The sequence below is a fragment of the Caloenas nicobarica genome, chromosome 4 (assembly GCF_036013445.1).
Source record: "Caloenas nicobarica isolate bCalNic1 chromosome 4, bCalNic1.hap1, whole genome shotgun sequence".
Classification (NCBI taxonomy): Eukaryota; Metazoa; Chordata; class Aves; order Columbiformes; family Columbidae; genus Caloenas; species Caloenas nicobarica.
Window position 1 is genome coordinate 18,776,319 of NC_088248.1, and position 26,167 is coordinate 18,802,485.

General features: G+C 40.8%; 1 protein-coding gene across 2 annotated transcripts; it reads right to left on the reverse strand.

Annotated features, from left to right (window-relative positions):
• Positions 1-2,067: 2,067 nt before the first annotated feature.
• On the reverse strand, positions 2,068-11,606 carry PCDH18 (protocadherin 18). 2 transcript variants are annotated; one of them, XM_065634604.1, is made up of 4 exons: positions 8,650-11,606; positions 7,661-7,746; positions 7,362-7,525; positions 2,068-3,489 (listed from the first exon to the last, which is right to left on the reverse strand). In XM_065634604.1, the coding sequence occupies exons 1-4, from the start codon at positions 11,152-11,154 to the stop codon at positions 2,828-2,830; spliced, it is 3,417 nt and encodes a 1,138-aa protein (XP_065490676.1). In that variant the 5' UTR covers positions 11,155-11,606; the 3' UTR covers positions 2,068-2,827. The 2 variants fall into 2 exon arrangements, with proteins under 2 accessions (XP_065490676.1, XP_065490675.1); XM_065634603.1 differs by having other exon boundaries at positions 7,661-7,749.
• Positions 11,607-26,167: the final 14,561 nt, after the last annotated feature.

Genomic DNA, 26,167 nt, shown 5'->3' on the forward strand with positions numbered 1-26,167 from the left:
CAGCTGAGCTTACAGTCACACCTGAAAAATTATGGCAAGAGCAGATTTGATGAATATGTTAACTAGACTCAGCTGAAGAAGTAAAAACTGGGAATTTCAGTTGTAGGCAGTGTTATTGGGACACTAAATGCTTTGTAAGCACTAGAGTACAGCCATGGGCTGTGCAGGTTTAGTACATGGGTAACAACTGACTGAAAAATGGAGTCAGAGAGCTGGGATGACAGGAGAACAAGGTAGGGTGAGGGAACTTGGAGGGTGGGATCAAAACTAGATACTGACGAAAAAAAGAGAGGGAAACTGAAAGGGGGAAGACAAGACAGAAACCACCTAGCTAAGAAGGAAGCCATGCCCTCATGAACTTCAGGCTTTGGTAAGGCTGCTACAGCATCTAGACTGGTTTCAGAGTCAACCCAGCCTTGCTGATAAAGAGACAGGACTTGGAGCAGCATTGGAGCATTGGAGCACCAAGAGCAGGGCTGCTCGGGGAAGGGTAGACAGGCCAGGAGCTGAGCACAATCTTGACACAGGCAGTACCATCACTGACAAAGTGCCATCGTACAGTACCTGAATACAGCAGGTTGAGCCAGCTGCTAGTAATGGAATCCATCAACATCCCCCACCATGGCAAGGAGACAGGCCAGGATGAGGGTCTATCAGAGGACTCCAGCCAGCAGTAGAAGGAGGAGATGGGGTTGGAGACATTGCTATGAAGCACATCCTGCACCCATCCAGGGCACAAAGGTAGTGACCAACACTCATACAACAGGTGAATGCCCTAGGCTGAGCTTAAATGAACTCCTGAGGCCTTGGAAAGGTCGGATCCAGGTGAACCTGGTTGGGGCCATTAGTGGCCTGACAAGTACAAACAAGAAAAATGGTCTGTGTGTCAGGTGCTGGGAAGGGCGATGAGTCTCCAGAGAGATGGAAGTGGCTAGAAGCTGGATTAGGAGTGAGAAAAGTTAGATCTAAGATCATGGACTGGCTCTGGTTGGGCACAGGCAACAGACCTGAGAGAGGTTCAGCGGGAAGGTAGAGGTAAAACAGGGAAGAGGTTTTGAAATATTTAATAAATGAGATGTTCTGTCTTCTTCCCTTCAGTAACTGGAGTTAGTTCAATGAGACTGAGGCCATTCTGGCATTTTAAAGGTGCTGTAATAACTCTCCAAGCCAGAAAGAACCTCCACTGCTAGAGGATCTTCTTGTACCAACACTGATAAGACAATTCCCTTAAATGTGTCATATACACAAAATGACATTTTGATACAATAGTTTCATCTGCATTATAATTTCTGCCAACATGGATACTTTGTTAGAAATCTGAGGTCCTGGTATTTCTAACTAGCATAGCTATACTCCTGAAGTATAAACAAGGTGTGAATCTCTCCATTATTCAGATGCCAACAAATGTCTACATGTAACATCACATATACAGCACTGGGAATCCAAAGATGAGATTAAAGTTTCCTTACAGAACAAGCAAATAAAGCTTATGCAGACAATAAAATTCTGATTTTTTAAAGGTAATATTAAACAGGAATTTTCTGTATCTACCATTAAAAATACACTATAGGGTACTTTACAAGTGCAATTCTCCAGAGTAAAGGTATGTGCCAGTTTTTATGCACAGGTTCACTTGAGTTTTTTCTAGTTTTACAAAAACCTCCCTGCAGATGACAGGCTAACCAAAAATGTTTGGTTTTTTTTAAAAAAGGAACTAAAGGGACCATGTTGACTCTGACTATTACCTGAGAAATATTAGTTATCCTGCAGAGGTGATGGCACCATGGCATAAATTGCTCTGTTTTCATTAAGCTGCCTTCAGTAGAGGGAGAAGCCCTGCTATGGAAGGATGGGATTCAGTGATAGCAAGACAGCTCTTTTCTAGGAAGTTCAAGTATTGCTATACTACTTTGCAAATAGAAGATGGACACACTTAAAACATAGGCAGAATATAGTTATAATCAGCTGCTTTCCTGAGAGATGAAACATTCATTTTATTTTGGTGTCATTTACACGTATAAAGCACTCTGGCCAATTTTTATTTACATAAATTGAGAATTCAGCTTGAGGTCAGAAAAGTTGATTTTATTGCTGTCTTTCAAGTATACACTGCTCACTTCAACTAGTTTTGCAGCATAACAACAGCAGACAAAATTTACCTTTTTTTTTTTTACAGAGTGAACACTGGAAATCCCACCACTGAATTTCATGATTTGTTCACTTGAGAAAACACTGCAATAATACATTAATTACATGGGAAAATGAATCTACAGACCAAAAGCATCAAAATAAAAAGGACATTTTAGGCTTCATGGGAGTTGACAACTCTTTATTATAAGAATGAAACATTGCAACAAGGTGTTGGATCGTGTATTTAAACTAATGTTTGCATAACTTTTTAGTGGTTTGAATTTATATTTGTAACATTTGAGACAAAAGAAATAATAAGGGAAAACAATATCCCTCCTTTTTTTCTTTTTTAACATGCCTGTGTGGAAAGAATGCTGGCAGTTCGACATAGGTGGTACCATCTATATACACTTAGGAAAACATGCTTGCTGTGGGTGTACAAAAATAAAATTTATTTGTTAAATTACACATAAATATAAGGTACAAATGTATTTTTAAAATACAGATAAAGATAATCACACTTGCATTGTGTACATATGAAAATACAGTATTTTAATATTCAACATACACAGACACATTTATGATAAATGCAACTAATTGGCAATGCCAGTTCTTCTCAGTCTGTTTTTTGTTCTTTTTTAATTTTTTTTTCTTTTCCAGTTTTCCATAGGCATGGAAAAATAGGCTTTTGAAACAATTAGTTCTGCCGGACATCTTGCAGCAGCTTGTTAATCTCTGCCACCAGCTCACTGGCATCCATGAGTTCGTGTTTACCATCACTCAGGTGGTTGAGCACATTGTCGAAATCATCTTCTTCGTAATTCTCTGGGATTTCCTCCATGGCTGGCAGCCACTTAGAGGACGGCTGTGCACTCGAGTGAGTCCCCAGAGTGGGCCCATTGCTGGCAGGATTTTGGAAATGTGTGCTGGCTGCCCAGGCTGCCACCCCCTGTGGATAATTCACAGTCTTGGCTGGCAAATGTCCCTTCCTGCGCTCCAGCGAGTTACAGCGATCCATTTCATTGCACTCCGTGTAGGCATCCAGCGAGGGAGGCAGCAGGCGCTGGAAGACGCTGCTCATTTCGGAGAGGAGAGAGGAGGTGCACGTGTCCCCAGACTCCTCCTCGCTCTGGCAGTCTTTACCAAACGTTGAAAAGCTCTTCTTCTCGCTGGCATCTGCAGGCTGTGGGTCTTCCTCGATGCCCTGCTGCTGCTGCAGCTGCTGCTGCGGCGACTGGAACTCCTCCCCAGGGATGAACATGTTACTCCTGTAATCAGAGGAGGGAGATGGCAACGGTGGCATCCAGCACTGGTCTGAGTGGCCCAGAACTCTGCACTCCTCCGTGCACAGCCGCATCGCTGCAAGAGAGAAAAGAGGAGAGTGAGCGTCTTCCTTCTGCTGCAGATATCACTTATATTCACAGGGACTAACACACAAGGACTGAACATCTCCAAAGATGTTCAGATCTGGCGTTTGGATTCTCGTTCTGTGTGCATGGAGATGGCAAATGCAAGTGGTCTGGATCTAAACGTACTTCCATTTCTGAATGGTCTTATAACAGGAGGATGATAAATGCAGAACATGAAAGACAGCAATGCGATCTCTTAAACTAGGGTTGAAGATAAACATGTAAATCCCACATGGGACTTAAAGCCATTTGCTCCCTTTGTACAGTGCTATTTCACATAAACAAAACAAAACAAACTAACAAAAAAAGGTGTTTCTACCTCTAAGCTTTTACTTAATTTTCAGTGAAATCTTCCACATGCAATTAGAGAAGCATATCAGAGTAATAACATGGCAATAGATACACAGAGGATAGAAAGGAGAACAAAACTGTACAGAAGGATCTCCCTCCTCATTAACACATCTTCTCTCGACCTGACAGTGAGGTGTACTTCGAATACTAGGTGATCCACTGCCATCTTAACTTTTTAACTGGATCAGTTAAATTTTAACCCACTATCAGCATACCTAGGGCTTAATTCGCACGCTGTGTGACTCCAGTGTTTATACTGGAGCTACTCTGAGGTGCACCTGCAGCTCTGTAGCTCAGGCTGCTGGACCACACTGGCTCAGGTGTTGGCACAAGGGGGGCTCTAACCCACAAGGTGGGCATCCAGGCCAGTGAAGAGGGCTATTTGGCAGGGCTGCAAAGAGGGATGTGCCAGGAGAGACCTCAAATTTTCCTCTCCAAAAGGGAACGGACTCTGTGGGACACGAAGCCTCAGCATGGGCTGGGTGCTGCCTGGGTGCCTGGCAGACCTGCTAGAAAAGACATTGGTGCTGTAGGGGCCACTGTCTTGAATTTGAGTCACATACTTCAAAAGGAAGTTTTCAGAAATGACAGACTGTTTGCGTTACACGTATTTTGACCACAAGAAACTTTTGCCCTAATTCTCTACCAATTAATGGTTAGATTATCACAAGCAGAACAGCTTCTTTTTCTTTCTCTCTTTGTGTACTGAATACATGAGAAATGCCATTCCTAAAACGAAACATTTGCAGTCATGGCCTGTAAGTTTTCCTGGCTTTCTCATCACGTTTTCCATCTGGCTCTGAATCTACTCAGTTTATCAAAAAATCTTTTTGCAATGGTGTAAGCAGAACTGAACAGAGTATTTCAGCTTAGAATGCACCAGTTATTGATAAAGTCCTACTCTGATGGTGTCAGCGTTATTTATCTCTGCGCTTTACACAGACCATCACATTTGCTTTCCTAGTGCCCTTTCCATTCCTCTGAGTATAAATTCCCTCTGTGTCTTACGTGTGAGAGCACGAATTTCTTCAAGAATACAGTTTGAGGCTGCAGGCTGGGTATTGCACAAGCTATTGCAAACGGCCTGCTGATCAGTGAGCTTCAAACAAAACAAAAGCAACCTAGAAAATATCAGTGCTTGAAGTCTTGATATGACTGAAATGCCTTGAAGTGCTTTGTTCCCATGTATGAAAAGCACGTGTGCCGTTTTGCAGGAAATGCCTAAGAGTTAGAAAGGAGAAAAGATAGTTAAGTGCTCCATGGGGTCTGAACCAGCTCTCAATCCTCACCCAGAAGGTGAGGATTACTGTTCTAATTAAGAAGGCTCCTGTAATTTAATGGTAGACTTTCAATGGTCTAGCATTTCATTAATAGTGAGGACTGTCTCATTGTGAGTTTTGTAACTCAGGATTAGTTTTCATATAAAATAATCAATTCTGACATTCTTGAAAATAAGATCAAAAGATACTCTGAGGAAATGGAATTGTGTCACAGTCCGTCCTTACATCGGCAATAAATTAAAAAAACCCAGATACACAACAGCTTTTTTTTTTTTTTTCCAGAACTCAGACCTTATTGGTAAAGATTTAAAAAGAGAAAGAGAAATAAACTGGTCTTTCAAGGACAGTTATTGAACTTTCCGATCACGTCATTTTTGAAGTTTTGGTGGATTGGCTCCATTCCTTTCCAGTTCCACCTTAAAGGGGCAAACTGCAAGGACTTTCCCACAGCATTTTGCCTGTGTCCAGACTGACAATGCAGAAACCTTTCAAAATGGAGAACAGGAAAACCTCCAGGAAGTTTTTCCCTTCCTTTTTATTTGTTTGGATTGCAGACCCATTCAGGTCTCATCTGGAGGGGTTCAGCATATTTAGCTGACGGACTAATACCACGCATGGCAGCAAATGGACATCTGAGTGAGACTAAATGCCCATCTTGATAGCCCAACCCAGTTCTGTCTGTACTCAGCAGGAGTTTCTCTTACTTTGAATGAGATTAGTGTTGGGCAAAGACCGGGCACTTTTGGAAATCCAACCCTTTGGCTCCCTGTTTAGAGACTGAATTGCAAGAGCAGAAAATGACCCATGGGCATTTTGGCTAGCCATGAGGGTAACCGCTCCTGCTGCCCACTATTCCGTGGCAGCATCGGGGACAGATGCCAGTGCCAACACCATGGCAGCTGAAGTTCCCCTGGCAACTGAGAGCTCCAGCAGATCCCTCCCTGCCTCCTTACTAACTACAGGAGAGAATAAGATGAGAGAATGAGACATGTCTCATGCTAGATGGCAGAGGAATACGTAGTAGGAGCTGGGAGAGATGAGAATAAGAAAACAGATAAGGGCTCCAGATTTAGGTTAAAGATTCTGAAAAAATAGTAACTTTTCAAGGTCTCTGGTTCTGAAACATTGGGTATGTAAGATGAGGTTGAGGAGATAGCTGAATGCCTGGGTAAGTGATAAAAAACCTAGTCTGGAGCAAAATACACAAAGAAAATGTTAAATTTAAAATGTGTAAGGAGAACAAATTATAAACTTTTGGGGTTTACTCCTGTCTAGCATAAGAGCATATTTCTCAAGGTAAAAACCACTTGAGGTCAGGTGCGATTCCCCGCACCAGTGTTGCCTGTGGCAGCACAGGGAAGAGCTGCAGCTCTGGGCAACACCTGGGGAAGGAATATGTGCTGCACCATCTCAAAAAGCAATGTGCCCCTCTGTATAAAATTATTTTACTAAGCTTTTAAAGCTTACACTCTTGGTGTAAATTTAGACCATACTGACATTATCCGGCCCTGTCAGTTACACAAAGAAAACAAAATATGAGCTGAAATAAGTACAAGATGGAGAGTACAACCAGTGGCTGTATACTTATTAACGTAATTCCGACCTCTGTCCCTGAATTGTATTTCTTAAGGTCTTTCTTCTAGAAATTAGGGTTGCAAGATTTAAAATCTGGGGCACATTTAGATTCTTCCCTTGACACTCAAGTTCATTTTTCAGTGGGAAAAAATATACTTTTCTTTCTTGTCCATTCATATTTCTAGAACACCTTCACAGTCCACTTCTGAACTCCAGAAGTTTGTATCCTATGGATCAAACCCACTGTCGAAAATGTGTCTCCTAAATTATAGTTCAGTGTATTTTTAACAAACCATAACGGCCTGGCTTTGCAAAAACATCCACCCAGTCATTAAAAGTCTAAGGACAACTTGTGCTTTTGTGGGGGAGTTTGGAGCCAGCTCATGATGATGTGAATAACAAAAAAAGCAGGCATTGCCCTGGGCCAATTTTCAGTTGTTTCATTTTACTAGATAGGTGAAGGCTTCAGCTCAATATTTGTCATGAAGCAGAGTAAAAAGGAAGGAAACACAACAGTTGAAAGCTAAAGAATTTTTGCTTTCTTAGTAGTAGGTTTATCAAAGTGACAGCCAGGCAGCACTGTAAATAAACTGTTCAGCTTCCATTGTGCTCTTACCTGCAGGAATTCTCCCATCTGTAAGGAAAAGGTCACTGAATCCTTCTCCAAGAAGTCTGTCAATTGGAGACTCTCTACCCAAATCATAATCACTGTCTCCAGCTTCACTATCACCCCGGCCACTGTCTTTCAAGCTGAATTTATCCATATCTTGTAGGGCATATCTGCAAAGAGAATTGTGGTAATGGTGGAATTAAATTATCTCATGTACGTTATATTCCACTTTTTAATTCAAAATACATGTCTGTATTTTCGGAGACATGTACAAGAATATGTAGCAGAACAGTCCAGATCCTTACCTGTAGCTTCTGGAATACTTGTTTCCTCGAAAACTTGGCCTTGGTTGATACTGGCCCTGGTGAAGCATCGAGAGAAGTTGAGAAACCTGCTAAAGAAAAGGTGAAAAGACTGATTCCTTGAAATGAAAGCTCAAAATTCCTAGTTGTAAAGCCACTAATTCACTTTTGTGTTCCTTTTTTTTCTTTGAAGTTTAAGTAAATCAAATTCCTACATGTATGTAATGCAGTACAACAGACTATGTTTTATTATAGTGCCTGCCACAGGAAACATCTGAAGACCTTGTACAATGAGGAAATGCATTGCTGTTCATTAGCCTCTGAACTCATAATAATTAATTCATTAACAAGTAAACCAAGCAATTAGACAGAGGAGTTTTGTTTTAATAGATTAGAATCAACCCTTTACCATTCCAGGATCCTAATTCAAAAGCAAATTTCATTCAACTACATGTAAAGAGTTACCAGGACACGGCTCTTAATACCAAAGTTTGACATCGGTGTGTGCATATATCAGGTACACTATGATCATACATCGCTACAACAGCTGTACTTAAACTGTGTCAGTGTTTAACCTCTTAGTCCTCCATCCCCATTAATGAAAGAATTCCCTGTATCGTTTCCCTATATAAGCATGCCGGCACTCTTTCTGAAACAGAGCTATACAGAGGGGAAGGGAAGAGAAGGCAAGGAAGAAAGAAAGCTCAGTCAACCAGAGCAGAATACTGTCTATGTTACACTCCATTGTTTTGACCTTACAGGGAAGAACTGAGAAATAATTCTATTAATAACAGATTTAATCCTGTTCCCCATGGTAATGGTACTGGAGTAAAACTGCAAAGCTGTGACATCTGAAGAGAAATCCATAACATGTTCTCGGTGGGCACTGATCCAATCACCCCGTGCTCTCACAGCTGGTGTGCAGAGCACCTCCACGCTTCCCCAGTGAGCATGTGAGTGAATGGATGTGCAAAACAAGGTATGGACCTTACCTCAACGGCCGGAGTAGCATGGGTGAGCTCCAGGGAGAAATTTTCGGGCACGTGGTTAGAGGAGATGGTCACCAGGCTGTTCAGCGATTGGTGGCTGTGGTGGCTCTGCCGGCTGCTCATCTGACCCCTTTCCAGGGTTGGAGATGATGATGGAGAAGCTCTGTGGTGAGATCTGATGGGTAAAGTGCCATTAATGGTTGGCACTAATGTAATGTCCCCTTTGTGGATCTGTCTTGAGGGACGTTTTGGGTGGTGCTGGTAGGTCGATTCTGCCACACGACAGTTGTAGGACCTGTTGTCCTTTTTCTCTCGATTACATCTCGTAGCAAAGATAACCATAATGACCAACAATACGGCACAGATTGATCCTAAAGATATAATTGTTATCATGGAGACATCCAGGGAGGGTTGGCTTACCAAAGTGGCTTCTGTGCTTGAAAATGAATAAACATACTCAAAAATGGTACATTTCAGAAGTGCTTTAGTACTAAGCTGAGGACTGCCTTTATCCTGGACTATCACAAAAAACTCCCATTGTTTTACTGGAACTGATTCAACACTCACATTGATAGAGATGTCACAAGTTTTGGGATCCATCACAAAGATGCTGTTTTCCTTATCAGCTGCAATGTAGCAGCTGAGTTCAGAGTTCATACCAGAGTCTCTATCTGTAGCCCTTATCCTGGTGACAAGAAAGCCGATTCCAGCATCTTTAGGGATTGAGATTTCTGCTGTGCTGTTGCGTAGTGCTGGCCCCACGATGACGGGAGCGTTGTCGTTTTCGTCAATGATGGTTAGTACAACAGTGGTATTGCTAACAAGCTGCTGGCTCCCTCCATCCCTCGCTTGAACCATAAAGGCAATTTGATTTACTTCTTCATGATCAAAGGTTCGCAGGGCATAGATCGCCCCGTTGGAGGGATCGATGGTCACGTAGGTGGTTATAGAACTTCCCGAAATATAGCTCTCCAAAATAGTGTAGGTCACCTGCCCGTTGTCGCCTAGATCTGGGTCTGTGGCTGTGACTGATGTGATGTATGCTCCTGGAGAGTTATTTTCTAAGATAACAACTTCGTATCTGTTTGTCTGGAAGCGGGGTGGGTTGTCATTTTCATCACTGATTTGGACAGTAAAGTGTTTCACTGTGGAGAGACTCGGTGTTCCCTTGTCCTCCGCTATTACAGTCAAGCTGTATTCAGATCTCTTTTCCCTATCTAGAGTGGCATTAGTCAAGATTAAATAGTTATTCTCATAAGTCTTTTGAAGTTTAAAGTGGCCATGTCCATGGAGCTTGCAAACTACCTCTCCATTCACACCAGAGTCCTTGTCTTGCACTCTGACCAAGGCAACAAAAGTGTCCAGGGGTGACCCTTCAGAAATGTAAGCTATCTCTTCTTTCTCTGGGGACATCAGGTTTAAGTTAATTTCCGGTCTATTGTCATTCACATCCACAATTTTAATTATAATTTTGCAGTGAGCCGGAATAGAATTTGGCCCCAAATCTTGAGCCTGAGCATCAATTTCATAGGATTTGGTTACTTCATAGTCCACTTGCTTCAGCAGGGTCAGATGCCCCTTTTCTGAATCTATCCTAAAAGTCTCTATAATTTTGGAAGACACATGACTACTAAAAGAGTACACGACTTTTCCATTAGCGCCCTCATCTGGATCAGTAGCATTGAGGTCTATGAGCAAAGTCCCAATCGGTGAATTTTCTAGGAGTTGAATTATATATGACTGTTGCTCAAAAACAGGGCTGTTGTCATTGGAATCAGAAATGCTTATTTTCAGGATGGATGATCCAGACCTCTGAGGCACCCCTTTATCTGAAGCAGTGAGTTGGAGTTCGTAACTTGACTTCAACTCCCGGTCCAGTTCTCTAACCACAATGAGCTCTGCATACTTAGCACCGTCAGTCCTGGTTCGCACCTCGATACTAAAAAAATCATTTGCAGAGAGAGAGTAAGTGTGAAGGGAGTTGTCCCCCACATCTGGATCAAAAGCGCTGTCCAAAGGGATCCGGGTTCCTACAGCTGCACTCTCAGATATTTCAATAGGGATAAGTGCTCTGGAAAACTGGGGAGAGTTGTCATTAATATCCAGCACTTCAACTTCAACGTGGAAAAGCTGCAGATGTTCGGTGGGCAGAGTGATCACATCAAACTCTATGGAGCAGTTTAAGTTTTTCTGGCAGAGTTGTTCCCGGTCAATTTTAGCTCCTATGCTGATTTCCCCATTATCCTCACGGACCACAAGCAAGGGAGAATTCCCCCTCTGCATGGCTCGAAAACGAACCGAGGACGGGTTAGGCATTTTTAATAAAACATCAGCTACATCCTCCGATAGTCTCGCAATTACCAATCCAACTCTCTGCTCTTCATAAATCCTGTATTTCAAATTCTTGCCCAGCACAGCCTTATTGAAAGATATTATCATCAGTGCAAAAATGAATATAAAGTGCATTTTACTGCCGATTCGGTGCATTTGTAAGGTTTTGCAATTCATTTCTCCAAGCAAGTTAAAAAGCAATTATCTCGACTTCCTTCGGTACCTCAAACCCAGCGCACATCTGGTCCTTTATAAAACTTGAAAACGCCTTTTCTAGTCAGCCAAGTATTAATATCTTAACAGATCAGAAAACTTTTGTTTGCTTTTTTTTTTTTTTTCATACACACCGTGCCAGGACATCCAGATACAATCTGTACGCGGTCCGCCCTTTCTCATTTGACTCCCCGCTCCTCTTCCAGGATGAAACCGCCCAGGGCAGCGTGCTCCTCTCCCGCAGTCAGCATCCAGGGATCCCGGGGCGGGGAGACGGTGGCGGGGGGGGCTCGGGGATCCGCAGCCTCCCGCCGAGCTCCGTTCCTCCCTCTCTCCCTGCTCAGCGGCAGACTGAACACCCGCGCTCGCCGGCTCCAGCCTAAAACCTCCGCAACTTCGCTCCAACTCGGCAGACAAAGCTCTCGCCCGCCATGTGCCCAGCCCCGTTCCAGCCAATCAGGCCGCCCCCCCCGCCGGGGCCGGCGGCGCCACCGCCCCCCGCCCTGCGCGCCCGCCCGGGCGGGGTGAGCGGGGAGCGGGGAGCGGGGGGCGGCCGAGCGGGGAGCGGGGAGCGGGGGGCGGCCCCGCCGGCAGCGCTCGCTCGCCGCCGCCGCCGAAGAGGAGGGGGAGCTGGGAGGGGCAAGCTGGGGGGAAGGGGGGAGGAGTGGAGGGGGGCAGAAATTACTAAAAGGCAAGTTTAAATCAACTTCTTGCCCGCTCCGCCCCTGCATTTTCAGGGCAGTTTCAAGCGGGTTTTGTGATTTTAATTCCTCCCCTTCCTTGCCACGAAAAATGCGATCGCGCTCCTCATTTACATGCTCTGAGGTTCCCTTAACTAACTGGGATCTTTTTAGTGCGTTTGCCTAGTAAACGAGCTGGTGTTGACGTGTCTGTGACCAATGCCTTCCTGCTGCTTATTTACCTATTACCTGCGTTTTCCCAACATCTGTGCTCCTCGCGTTGGAGCACAGAGAGATCTCCGTGCCTTGAAATCTCTCCCTCCTCCTGTCCAAGTCAGTAACGTTTTGCACGCTCCTGTCCTTCCCTTGGCTTCCCTTTTGCAGCATTTCTGTCCCCAGCACAACTGCATTTGCCTGAGCTGGGTTCTGTATGTGCGTGTGCGCAATCGTCTCCGCGTGTTTCTGGTGCTTATTTTTACTTGCTGTTCCAGTGGTTCTTCAGAAGGTCTTTTTTATTCTAGTTGAAGAACGACTTCATGCTTCACCATGACAATTAGTGCTAAGCACACCTTCTACATGCCAAGCGTTTTAAAGAAAAAGAACCCACCAGATAGACTAAGTGTTCGGAAAGTGACCGTTTCCTTGCCTCTCTGCTTTTGCTGAAAAATGTTTTCACAATCACCCTACAAAACATTTGTCCCCTCCCCCCCAAAAAAATCGTCTCTAGTTTGTGTACACCACGAACCCTATAGATTGTTATGTGAGCTTTGTACTGCATCCAGCTCACAGGAGCTGATACGTTGTTCTCATTTAAAACGTATCTATTTATGATGTGATTTATATTTTGTCTTTTTTGCATTTCTTTTTTAAGTTTACCATTGCAGCCAAGGTCTCGCCATGCTTTTCATTGTTTTTCTGCTAACTTTGTCCACTTGTTTATTGGTGTTTCCCTTAATCATACCATCACTCTCTTTTATTGCTCTGTTTTGTCTCTTATATTCCCTTCCATGTCCAGAAATGTAAAAAGTAAATGTCTGATTTACCCAATCTACTTAGTCTCAGCACAAGTCACCAAGAAGGTTCCTGTTGATAAAGAAAGCAGAGGAGGCTCAGCGTGAACTCTCCTTCTTTTTAAGCATTCAAAAGCATTTTATAAGCTGTTGTCTCTTTTTTTCACAAACCAGTGCCGTGTGGCAAATTGTGCAGAATAGAAATGCCCATAATGAATGTATTTAGTACTGGGTCACGCCGATGAACATTCTGCCCCCATGAATAATACTGTTTTACAAGTTTGCAGCCCTTTCAAATTGCTGATCCCCAAACCCTATAGGCAAACTAGAAAAGCTAACACAAGCAACTGGGACTTTGGAAACCCATAGCCATCTGGCCTAAATCTCTAACAATCCAAGCCAATAATTATATCAATTCAGGCTTTAGTGAACCCCTTTGCAAACACCAAAAGAGCAAAGAAAGGAATTAGTGGCCATTCTAAGTTCTGGTGGAGAGAATTCAAAGATAATCTAATTCCATTAGTTCATGGACAGCTTTTTGTGCATCTCTGATAAATCTTCCTAAAGTATTTTTCCAAAACACCAGTGTAAACTCTTTTCTGACGATAATTGGGGAAATAGGCTCAATTAAATGCTGCTCTTAGTGTCAATAAAAAGTATTTTGTTGATAAAAAAGAGTCACTGCCCCTTTACATGATGAATACAGGAGATGAATAATTCATAGTAAAAATAATTTCACTGATTAAATACTAAAATATTTATATATATATTTAAATGAAAACAATCTTACAAGTAACTGTTTAGTACATTTAGATATGCAGAATTTGCTTTATGCAATTTTTATCACTTTCTACTTCATCACATCGGTCTTTCTCAGAGGCATACTGCGTATATTAACGGATCACGGAACACCTACAGAGAAGAAGTACAGCGCCTCTTTCTTTTTTTTTTTTTTTTGATTTTGCAAGTTCACCAGTCAGGTTATTTGTAATATTATCACTTAAGTCCACAGTCTTGCAACTAACCATTTACACTTATAATGACAATAAAATGTCATTGGCACAATAGTCCTTATCTGAATTCTGAACTAAAGTAATGAAAAAGCATTGATTTTTTTTAATTTGACATTCATTTGAACCTACAAGTGAGAAAGAACACATATTGTGGTTGTTTGTTTAGGTGCAACAATATTTAAGCGCGTGATGCTTCTAGAGTTGATACTTCTGTGGGGTGCTTGTGAGCAACCGTAGCACTCCCAAGGCTGATTCCTCACATAGTCAGGAAAAGAGTTTTGTCTGAAAGTCTCTTAAACTCCAGTCCACATTTGACATGGCAGACTTCTCTTACAAAGAGAAGGGAGAGTCCCACGTGCAGCCAGCAGCCAGTTCTTGGGGAGAGCGGTATTGTGAGCGCTGCTTGGCATGTGAGCAGATTGCTGCTGGCCTCCTGGAGAGTAACCTCCCTTATTCCCACCTCGTAGGGATCCATTCACCACCGCATTCTCCTCAAAAGCTGAATTCAGAATTCTCTGGTGATGTACCTGAGGAGGAAAAACAAACTGAACCCGAATAGCACTTCCATTTGCCTACAGTGCTACTTCAGAAACGACAGCTGCATAGCAGATTAATTAATCTTTGATTTAGCTGAAAGTAGGTTTATTTCTGCGGTCGATGTACTTTAAAGTCCATCTTGTTTCTCTGGGGAGTTTTACAGAGCTCTCAAGCATATATTTTCTTCTAAAAGTTACTGATCCCATAGATGCACAGTATATATGCAAAACTTAGGTGACAGAAAATTTTACTTTGAAGAGCTGTTTTGAGAAATAGTCCCTCTGCAGGGACAGGGGAGAAAGAAAATAAATTTCTTAACAATGACTGAAGCACAGTGAAATTAACACAGTGCCATTTGGTTCATTCCCCTTCCTGCACACACACGAAAATGAGGTTTTGTTCACTTTCAGTGTGATTTATTGCCTTATGTTGCATCATGTTACAAAATGTCATATACACCATGCTCCAGTGCACAAGACATAGCAAGACAAAATTTGATTTGACACCTATGTAATGAATGTGAAAGACCAGTCTTCCTAAGTCAGAAGTGTATTTTAAAACACCATTTCCATCACAATGAATGACAAAATTGGGGGGCTTCCTCTCTCCCTCCTCTTCTCTTTCTTCCGCCCTCTTTTTGTCTCTCCCTCTACCTCTCCATCCATCCCTCTTCAACAAGCCTGTTTCCCAGAGTAAAACTAAGGACAAAGCTTTCCCCAGTCTTTGTACTTAACATTTCCATCTGTTGCAGCACAAGTGCAACTTGAGTGAAGAGTATCCTTGTAGGCAAAGGAGTGTTACCATTTCATACTCACTTTTGGACCCACAAAAGAGCTGATCGAAGGTCAATATGCTGTTCAGTGGAGTGGGTGAAAGGAGGCTGACATTTCAGTCTGATTTTTTGCACAGACAAGCATATTATAGAGCTCATCACAAATTAATGCTGTATTTGTCCAGCCTACTAACTCTCTTATCAGTCATGTTTATACCCGATAGCTTTTTCAGAACTGAGGTGCATCAGAGGCTGGGTTACTTTGAGAGATGTAAAAGGCAGAATGGGCTACTGGATTATCAAATGTGACCCCTTCATCACAGTCTTCTTAATTAAGCCCAAATGCATTAGGTAGGGCATATATTTTAGTCGGTAGAATACTAAACAGCGTACCTCAATTGAGTATCAGTTATATGGTTCATCCGAAAAGGCAGTGAATTAATGATCTAAAATGGGGTCAGAGGACAGGAAAATCAGAAAAGCAAAAAATCCACTTGATAATATCAATCCTGACCTCCACAAAATCTATATCTTAACTATGTACACATATACCTATACCTTAAAGCAGTCCTGCTGAAGATACCTCACCTAACAAGTCTCTGTTCCCAGTCACTACCCCTTCTATGCAACATCCAACACAAACAGTCTCAAAGGCCAATCTCTGTCACCTCTGAGACACTTGGGAATCATTCGGTAAAGGTAATAGCTGTATCAGGAAAAAACTATCTTCCTGCCCCAACAAACAGCCAGTTGAAGCCCTGGAATAAAAGGCTACGTGTCCAGAAGTAGGAATAAACAGAAGGATTTAGTTTACACCCCAATCTATAATTTTAGCTTTTTCATGTTGCTTAAAAAAAAAAAAAATCTGATCATTCATTAAAATACATCAAACCACAAAATTCTATACACCTGCTGATGGGTGAGAAATTTTTTTTGATGAGTTCAAAATTAGATTTTACATTATCATCAATCATAGTGGCAAAGGGCAGGGGAGCAGATTTTCTGCTACGTGAGTAAATTTCCGTGGCAGTTTTGCAATGCAGCATTGTGTATATAAATAGCAAGTTGAACTCGTACATGTTCCATGCATGGTAAGTACTGTACATAGATATTCAGTCTCTGAGCCAATATAACATTTATCTCTCAAAGTTTTACCAAGTGCAAGAGAGAAAAATACTTGAGACTTATGGTTTACTAAATCTCTGTTAAAAACAAATGCCTGTAATATATCACCGGATGCTTTTGAGTTATTTTGAGACTTAGTTAATATGGCACAGTATATAATGGAAATTCCATTGTTTGATCACACTAATGCATTTCTAATTTTGTTTAGCTATTTCCTTGTAAAGCATGAAGTAGAATATCTCTATTTGATAGCTGTTTACCCAAAATTGCCTTTAAGAGCAATATATGCACCCCAGTAAAATGAGGTTTTGAATACTATGTATACACGGGATAAAAGGCACCTGGTCAGAACTATGGCACACTTCTTTCTCACCACCCCCTGAGGAAACAATGGTAACATTGTGTATCCCTGCTCCAGTTTTTCACAAGCCAACTGTGGATCCTGTTATGCACAACAGACATAACTGCCCATTTCGTAATACATCATTTTTCCCTCCTGTCCATTCCTATCACTGTGAATACAAATAATCAGGGAAGCCAGATGCTTCAGAGGACAGTGGCTATAACCTTCAGTGCATGCAAAGTGGAGCTCAAGGAACAGAGGTGCTCTGTCACCGCCTGTCTCCTGATGATGCAGCCACCATGGGGCTGGAGTGGTCACCAGGATGGAGACCCAAGACCTCTTCCTCCTGCCAGGGAAAGCACTGTCAGCACCTGTGCTGTTTGCCTGAGGAATGCTTACCGGTTTTCAGCCTGGCACACTGATGTGCTTGCATTGGATTTCCCATATCTGTTTTTATTCCAGAGGTTAATGCATTAATGTACTGAATGCACTACAATTTGAAATACTTTACATCCATGCATCTGAAAGGCTTTCTGTCTCTTACACTACTGCTATTCTGCTTTGACAAATGCCTTGCTCTTGTACCCTGCAACACACTAACTAGTCTGTGGTGATATTCCCAAGGCCACTCTTACTTTATACAGAGCAGAAGGAGCAGCTGCATTTATGCTACTACTTTTCTTCACAGGAGTGGGGTTTCTATAAAGCAAAGGTTTGAAGTTTGGTGCAGATGTGAATTTAGTCAGGGCTGCAATACATACTTGTCAAATTACCAGCTCAACTCAAGCTTTTTGAGGAGCTATAACTTTCTTTGTTGCCCTTGGGAGTTTAAAAAAGGAGCATAATTGCTGCTTCAAGTGTCTTCAGACCAGACAAAGCATGTGGTCAATCTTCCACTGACAGCCGAAGCCAAATGATCCAGATCTACCTACTGCCAGCAGCTGTTTGTGACCAACAGACTCTAAGGACACTGGACACTTATGATGAAGGGAAAGGGTCCATGACCTTCAGCAGAGCCAGAGCTTGGCTGCGTGCAGCCACGGTGGAGCCAGAGACCGCTTCAGCGTTTTTAGGACAACTTTATCTTCTTCTGACCCTGGGACTGGTGAGAACCAACCCAGTCCACCAAAAGATTTCGAACAGCTTCAGGGTCAGTTTAAATTGTCTTGAAGAGCGTGAGCCTCGCAGGAGTGCAAAGCTAGACACAAAGTCTTGTGGTGAGACAGGACACTTGACCAGACTTCTCCAGAAATAGATGTTCTTGGGGCAAATGTTTCCTGGAAGGATCTGAACCTCTCTCTACTGCAGCATTTAACAAGTTTGTGTTACAAAGGACTGTCATTAAGGGACCCTTAATGGCCTTCCTCTCTTCAAAACCTCAGGCACAATTCACCACCCAGCTTGCTTTGTGAATAAGGACCAAATATGTTGTTTAATTTATTCTACAGTAAATATTTATACAGCACTCCACATGCTATCTGCATTTTTTTATTCTTGATTTTTCTGGGAAAAAAGGGAAAAAAATGCTCTCTGCTTCAATGTCATGGGAAAACATGTGGAAATGTAAACCCGCTGTAGGAAGCAGGCACAGTGGGAGCTGTAATGGGAAAAAGGCAGGCATGGTTTATCAGCAGAATATGTATTATAACACATATTGAACATCCGGCTTCCCAAGTAAGTTGTTAACAGTGCTCAATACAAATGTTTCTCTTTAAAGAATCAGATGTTTCTCTTTTTTTTTTTTTTCAATAGCTGCAGTATCTTAAAACTGGTGCCATAAAGTCATTGCAAGAGACAGCAAACAACTTTGTTATCATAATAGGCTTTTTTTTTTCCTCCTCCTTTTTTTAAACAATGGCTTTAGCAGGTGGCATGTGGCTGAGCCCCGGTCTATCGCCATCTCCAGGGTGCCAAGACATCCCTCAAAGTTTCTGTGGGAGGAATTTGTTGGTGGGATTTGGATTGTAAAGGCACGTGAGCATCTGCTGCCTGCTCAGTCTCATTACCATTGACACAATTAGCTCCTGCAGCTCTTGGCCCCGGCAGCCAGAGCAAGGACTCAATTTTCTTGCCTCTCTGACAATGCTCATTACCATTCATCTGAACGTACGGGTTCCTCTGCCTCCGAGTCCAGGCCGAGGGGCTGTGAAAACAGATCACATGGAGAAACACTCAGGGAAGGAAGAGCAAATTGACATAATAGCTACTAACAGGCTAAAATCAACTGCCTTACATCCAGCACCGCCAAGAAACTTTCAGTATTCATAGTAATGGCTCTTTTTCCTTCTGTATACGTCATGTTATTCCTGAAAATCATATTCTTTGGTTTTATGCTTCCTGTAAGTAGCTGATAACCTTTTTCGGTGATTCAGGAGCTATTACACGGCAGTACCACTGTTCTTCTGTACCTCCAACCACTCTCAAAGTTCTGACAAACTTTCCAATTTTTTTTTATTATTTGCAGAAAAAGCCCATTTTCTACCTTCGAGTTAATTTGGAAACCAGACTAAAAAGTGAGATTTTTGCTCTTAGCAGGAACTAATTGACATCTTCCTCTGGCAGCCACAGCCTAAACAAAATGTTAACACTTATCTGCAGATAAAGATTTCACATTCCTCTATGTGTCCTCATCCCACATATAACTGCAAATATTTTACATTTTCTTACAAGAGATGCTGCATAATTCCTCCTTGCTGGCCTTATGTCCTTTTATTGCTACAAAGAACCCCTAGCCCCTAAATGTAAAATTAGAGATGTCACACATTTTTCAAATAAATCACTCAGCTAAAAGCAGAGAGGAGGGGAAGGAGAGAGAGAGAATTTAAACCAATCTGTCTCCTGAATATATGTCAAGGATCTTTGCCTTTGAACAAAGAAAACAGAAGGGCTTCAAGGCCTCAATCTGTGATAATCTTGCAGTTTTTGTATGTTGCATAGATAGTGATTTGTGACCTTACTGAAGAATATTAAAGTAGAAATACGTTTACCACAACATGTCTTTCCCAAGATTCAGCCTTTACGGGGGCTTTGTAACACAGGAGGATGGAAAATATCACATAGAGCTGGGGATGAGGCAGGGGCATGACATTTGCTTTCAGATGTTTTTAAAACTCAAGGAAGTGTTATTGTTTCCATAACTCATTACTACAGGTTTATTTTCATCAACCCTCTCACTGCCTTGTTAGTCAAAACATAAGCTGGGTATAGTCATCGCTCAGAGCTAAAAAGAAAGAAATGCTGGTGTTTTAGCGAGCTTCCCAAAACGATGACTGTCAGGGTTTTAATCTCAGATTGCAGGCAGCATGGTTGTTGTGCAAGCCCAGAGCAGAGGAGAGGAGGCATGAGAGCCATCTCCTGCTCTGATGTCCAGGGCCCACGCTTGTTTGCAGAACTGCCCCAGTTCCACTGGCTTTGTCATGGAAATGTGAACCCTGAAAGAGGAGTCTATTATGTCAAATTACAAATTATATTATAGGGTTTTAAGTAATTGTTTGACGACTGTTGTCATGCACATGTGGTTTGTTGAAAGTTGATGTAATCATTTTGGCAAATTTCCACCAGCAAGAATCAGCCAGGGTGAACTCTCTAAATCAGCTGCTGTAGGGGTTCACATCGTACAATTAATGGGTGGAAGACCAGCACAGACACCCTTCAAAGTTAATTTGCGTAGACCCATTTTAGAAGTAGTGCATTATGTCTTAACTGTATGGAATGTATTGTGTACATATTAGTATTCATAAAATTCATTAGAAACCTATTAGTTCAAATGAAAGTGTTCTGTTGCTATCATACCATAAACTACAACATTTTTACAGCCGACAAAAAGGTATAAACTGTATAGGAAATATATTTTAAAAAAATATGTGCTCTGGTTTTTATGAAGCCATTTAAGTAAAGTTTTCATCCATCAGAAAAATATTTGTTTTGATCAAATATCAATTAAAATAAATATGCAAGACTATTCCAAAACAACCTTAACTTACTGGAATGCATTCTCTCACCAGGCTACATAAATATGGGTACACCCACATTTTTTCCCTAATCCTGTGGTCCAAAACAGCTATGTCAGACCCTGGAACACTTCAACATGATGTAATGAGGCAGCTGGCATTTCTTTTTCATAAATTCACTAAAGCAGTAAATAGTAATACTACATTGACTGGAACTTAGAGCATAAACTGAAATACTTTCAAAATACAGCTGTGTCGACTTCTCATTGAAATAAGTTGTAGGGTTTACACAAAGACATGTGTATATATGTATTTGCATGTATATAAAATGTTTTTAGAGCAACAAAAAGTTCAATAAAAAGAACTTTGTAATGAATCTCTATAATCTACTTTTGCAGTTTTCAAATACTTAAAATTGTTGTTTGTGGGTGCCTTTTCTTAGGGCATCCGTGCTACTAAGATATTGGTCTTTTGCTTTGTTCTTCCACAGACTTCTGTCACAAAATGAATCTATTAAGTAAATGCAGGATAAATCAAGCACACACAGGATGGCATATAGATAATTTCCATTAAAACTTCAATATATAGATCAAAAGGAAAACTTGATACAAATAAGTGGCAGAGTCTATTTGAATTTGGTATATTGCTATCAGGATTCAGTGTTACACAAGTTAAGCGCCATGACAATGTTTAGTATTATTACTAGGAATTATCCTAGCCATCCTGCATTGTTTAAATGCTATTTTTTTATATAGCTTCTATAACATGTTCTATGGCATAGTTCAAATGTTTTTTCTGAGTACCTTGGTAAAGAAATGGTTCAACAGCTAGCAATAAAAATCCTTCACAATTTGTCACTTGAATTCTAAAAGCTATAAAAAACCAGTGATAAATCTACAAAGTGGTATTAAAAAAACCTCAGTGTTTTGACAAGTTTGATGGTTTTTTGTTGTTAGCTTTGTTTTATGATCGCTTTAGACAAAATACCTGCACTGGTTTTAAACCAGTTAAGTAATATGTAATCTGTCTTATGTGCTATGAAAGCTAACAGCATGTATTTCCCCAGGCCTATGGTGACTTGAAAATAAAACAGGGTGCTTTCTTTTTCAGTTGTAGAAGACTTTTTCTTAAGTTATTATTATTTTCATTAGGGATCACATCAGCTCATTTAGGGATGTTGAAGAACCTCTTCCTTAACAACTTTAACACCAGCTTTTGTTTACAGCTAATGAAGACTGACTCCAATTTGTTTGTTGATCTGAGCGTAAGAAGGATGAATGAAGTCTGTTGACCTGGATATCTACGTGCACGATTGAGTTCATGGTTTAATTTCAGCCAAAGTGTGTACCACTGAATCTAGATGAAGTTGAAAGGAAACTCCTAGATTGTATGGATGTCTCATATCTGCAGCCAACAACAGTTTAAGAATTTAATTTTGGAAGTTATATATCCTCTTAACTAAGTTCTGTTCATATTCTCTTTCTGATATCCACCCAGGTCAAACAGCACTCAATCATGAAAAGCAGATGATCCATTAGTAATTCAACATGGTTATGATCCAAAACTAGTACTTCAAGCAGATGTTATTCTCATAACTGTTCCTTAAGCTGCCTTTCTTTACACTACTATCTGATGGCTCAGGAAGGTTTGATTTGCTTGCACCATTAGGGAACTCTCTGGACTCCCTCTGGCTTTGGTGGATATAAAGGACCATCTCAGCATTCAGTTAACTGGAATAAGATGAAAACCCAGAGGCTGCAGAAGGAAGTACTGTGCTTCTGGGTTTACCTGGATTGTATATGTTAACTGACTTCATTGCCTCTGTAAAGCCCACCTTCCAAACTATCTGCTACTGGGCCAAATTCTGTGGTCACCAGTGAGTGCCCAGGCAGCACAAGTCCCTTATTTTAACAGGATTAAATGAATGAGAGAAACTCTCAGTGTATGACTCCTGATGTGGACCACATTCATGTCTCATTTGCCATAAAAGAGTGTAACTGAAGGGAACTCCATTTTTTATAAATTCATTTATTTCCTTTAAACACAAAATAGGTGTTTGCACTGTAACAGCAATAACTCACCTGAAAGAATATGTCTTTTTACAGAGAGATAAAAGGAAAAAAAAAAAGGAAAAAACCCTGAACCTATACAAGCTCCATTCAGGTGGAAATGAGCCCAAAACGATTGACTTCTGTTCTCAGCTGAGGTATAGTCTTATGATTCACACATTTATGAAATGAGAAGGACGCTTCAGAGATATTCCCCTTCAAAAACCACTAGGCCTGATCTCTGTTACTAGGTTTAATTTATGGTGCCCCAAAATCACAAGAGAGAAATGGTTACCTTTTTTTTAATAGATCTCCCACAACTGAAGAATTATGAAATTAGTTTCACGGAGCTGAGCACCTGGAGGGTTTGTCACTGTATGTACACACAAACAGCGAGAGAGAGAGGGAGAGAGAAGAGGGAAAGAGACAGAAGATGGAAAGAGAGAATTTCTCTGACATCTCATCATTAGAATTTTGCAGGGCAACCAATCTACTGTAAAATCTATTTGGAAAATACAATAATCTTACCATTTATGGATTTTATTATATGTGCTTTCTTCCTAGCATTGTTAAACCATTAAAGCCTGGCGTATTTTAAATCAAATGCATACACTGAGTATTTAAAGTAAGAATCATAACTACTGCAAGAGGAAAAAATATAATAAAAGGAAAGTCAGACTTGAATTAAAGACCTACATAGATTTTCATATGAATTCTATAAAGCCAGCCTGACTTTGCTAACAGAGAAGTGCTTTGTCCCATCCTTCCTAACAGGAATTCCCCCAGTAAGTTACCTGTTTAAAACTGAAAGCTCCTGACCATTCCCTTAGCTGACCTCATTTGCTAAATTACTTCATTGAATCACAGACTGTTGTGTGGCTTGTAGGGTTGTTATGGCACACAAATGCTACAAGCAATTAGTAAAAAGAATATCTACACAGCTCGGTACAAACATCTACCTTGATATGGAAAATCCTTATGAAAAAAATTACATACCAGTCTTGTCTTTGACATTTGAGGAACTTTTTTTCCCTTCTACCATGGTTGTCACTGTATTTGATCTAAATGCCTTACTCTATTGCTTTCTTTATCAAATATGAGTTGCTTTTGCTGCTTCGCCACTGTTCATTGTGATTTGTTTTCTGAGACAGCTTAAAAGTAGTTTATATATGTGTATACATAGATATATGCATGTAGACCTTTAAATAGATTCTTGATTGTTCCACGGAACCACTTCCATTCAGAATGGGTGTCACTCTTGGGGCTTTCTCCCTTGTGATTTTGTTAGGGCAAGGGAGAGACATTGTTTGGTAAAATGGGTAATTTCTGTGGGGGGCTTCATCAATTCTAAAACTTTGATCTCAGTATCGTATTTCATAGGAAGTGAAGAGAGAATGGAGTGCTGCGATGCTATTTTGTCTGCTGTCTTTCTAGCTACACAGGAAAGTTGCTGTGTTCTAAATTCAGTTACCTTTTTTAGGGCCACTTGACAGGCAAATACAATCCTCAGAGTATAAACAAGGAAAAAAAAAAAAAAAGACTTGCAGAGGTACTGAGAAATAATGCCATTTTTCATGACCCTGCATTGAGGAGCAGGGTGGTTCAGCTGACGCAGAGGAGCTTGTGCTGGGAGGCAAGACATGTGGGAATCATTAACTTCCAAACAAGTTATGAAAGTTTAAAACTGGAAAGAGCGAGACTTGAGGGGTGAAACATTTGGGAAGAGCCTACAAGTCAAGAGAATATTTTGTTCTAAAACTTTGTGTTTTGTCACTTTGTATTGCAATGAAAGGAAAAGCAAGTCAGGAAGTAAGTTTATGTAGTCTAAATGCGTTTTGGTAACAGCATGAAATTTGTCTTTGGAAGGCTAAAGAATCTGTGCTACTTGGAGGTGAAATCTATTAGAGCATGTGAATCGTGTCATATTTCTTCTACAGGGGTCTGCCCATGACAAAAAATTGTTGTAGAATGTATCAAGGTTCATCTCCCATTTGCATGGGAAAACATTTGTGTATAAGTATGTATGTATATGTTTGTATATATATACATATGTATTATTAATACATCCATAGACACAAATAAAATTTGTCTTTCAAGTGGAAGACACACATTTCAGGTCCTCGTCGCAGGAATGATAAGTAATGAAATTAAGATATTAATGGAAATACAGCTGCTTAAATGCTTTAGTATGGAGTCGAGTTTTGATAAGAAAACGTTTTCAGAACCAACACATGGGCACAAAACCAAAATCAGGCTTGATAAATCAGGTTTTTTTTAAAATATCATTTAACTATTTCTGAATCACTGCAGAAACCAGGGAACAAGCTTTAATTCGGGCAAGTTTAGATCTGAATGGAAACAAATGCCACAGTGTGGAAATAGGCTCAGTTCCAAAATGCCTCCCAGGCTGGTTACAGGCAAACAAGTACAAGTGACCAGGAGAAATGAAAGACAGTGAATGCTTTAGCAGCACTAGCCAGTTCCCATCTCTTCAGTCCACATAACAGTCAAATTTGGCTATGGACAGTTGTTTTATAAAGCTTATACTGCACAGGGAAAAATATCCTCAAGGTGGCCCAATGCCTTCTTGGCCAGCCTGATGTTTGTCTTTAGAGTGATCTGCTTCTGAAAACTCTCATTACTTAAATACCAGGTCAGCCTTAGCAGCTCAATTATGATAATTGACGCCTTATAAAGTTAAAACTGGAGTTTGGTTGGTTGGTTGGTTGGTTTCGTTTGTTTGTTTTTTCCTGCCATTTATAAAAGCTTTACTTTTGAAAAATCAATTACTTATAGTCCAGGTCAATTCCAAAAAAAACATTTTCATTGTCGTGATTCAAAACTAACTCCCACAACACAGCTGAATCTTGTTGATGCTGCCCATGTACTCCAAGTGACACTTTTATAGCCTTTTAGAAAGTCTACTTTTTGCTAATTATATTTATGTCAAAGCTAGTATTGTATGAACCAATTTATCTACATATGTAAGTGTATTTAACCTCAAAGAAAAAGTTGCCTGGAAGAAAAACACCCTGCACACCTCCTTGACAACAATGTGAATTCAGTATGACTTCATTTCCATCACTTGTACAGGAACGTACTTCGGTTCCAGTGGTGGCAAGAGAGTCAAGCATCTCTCAATATTGTACAGATTTAAGTACCTCATTTACATGGGAGTCACATACATATATTTTTACTATACTTTTCAAACTCAACTTCTCAACGACACCTTATTGATTTGTAAGAGAGGTATCTGACCTGAAAATCCACTTTGTTCCTGTGTGGATGAGATGAATGGCAGATTAAAAAGCAATAATTTCCTTGGAGAAAAACACAGTGAGTGGAGAACTTCTTGTAGGTTTGAAGAACTTTATTTTACTTCCTAGAAGAAAAAGATAGAATTTTTGAGCAAATAAAAAGATACAATAGATATGAACAAAAACTAGGACTTGAAATATATTTCTGGAATTGTTTGCATTTGAAGTTGTTACATTTGGTT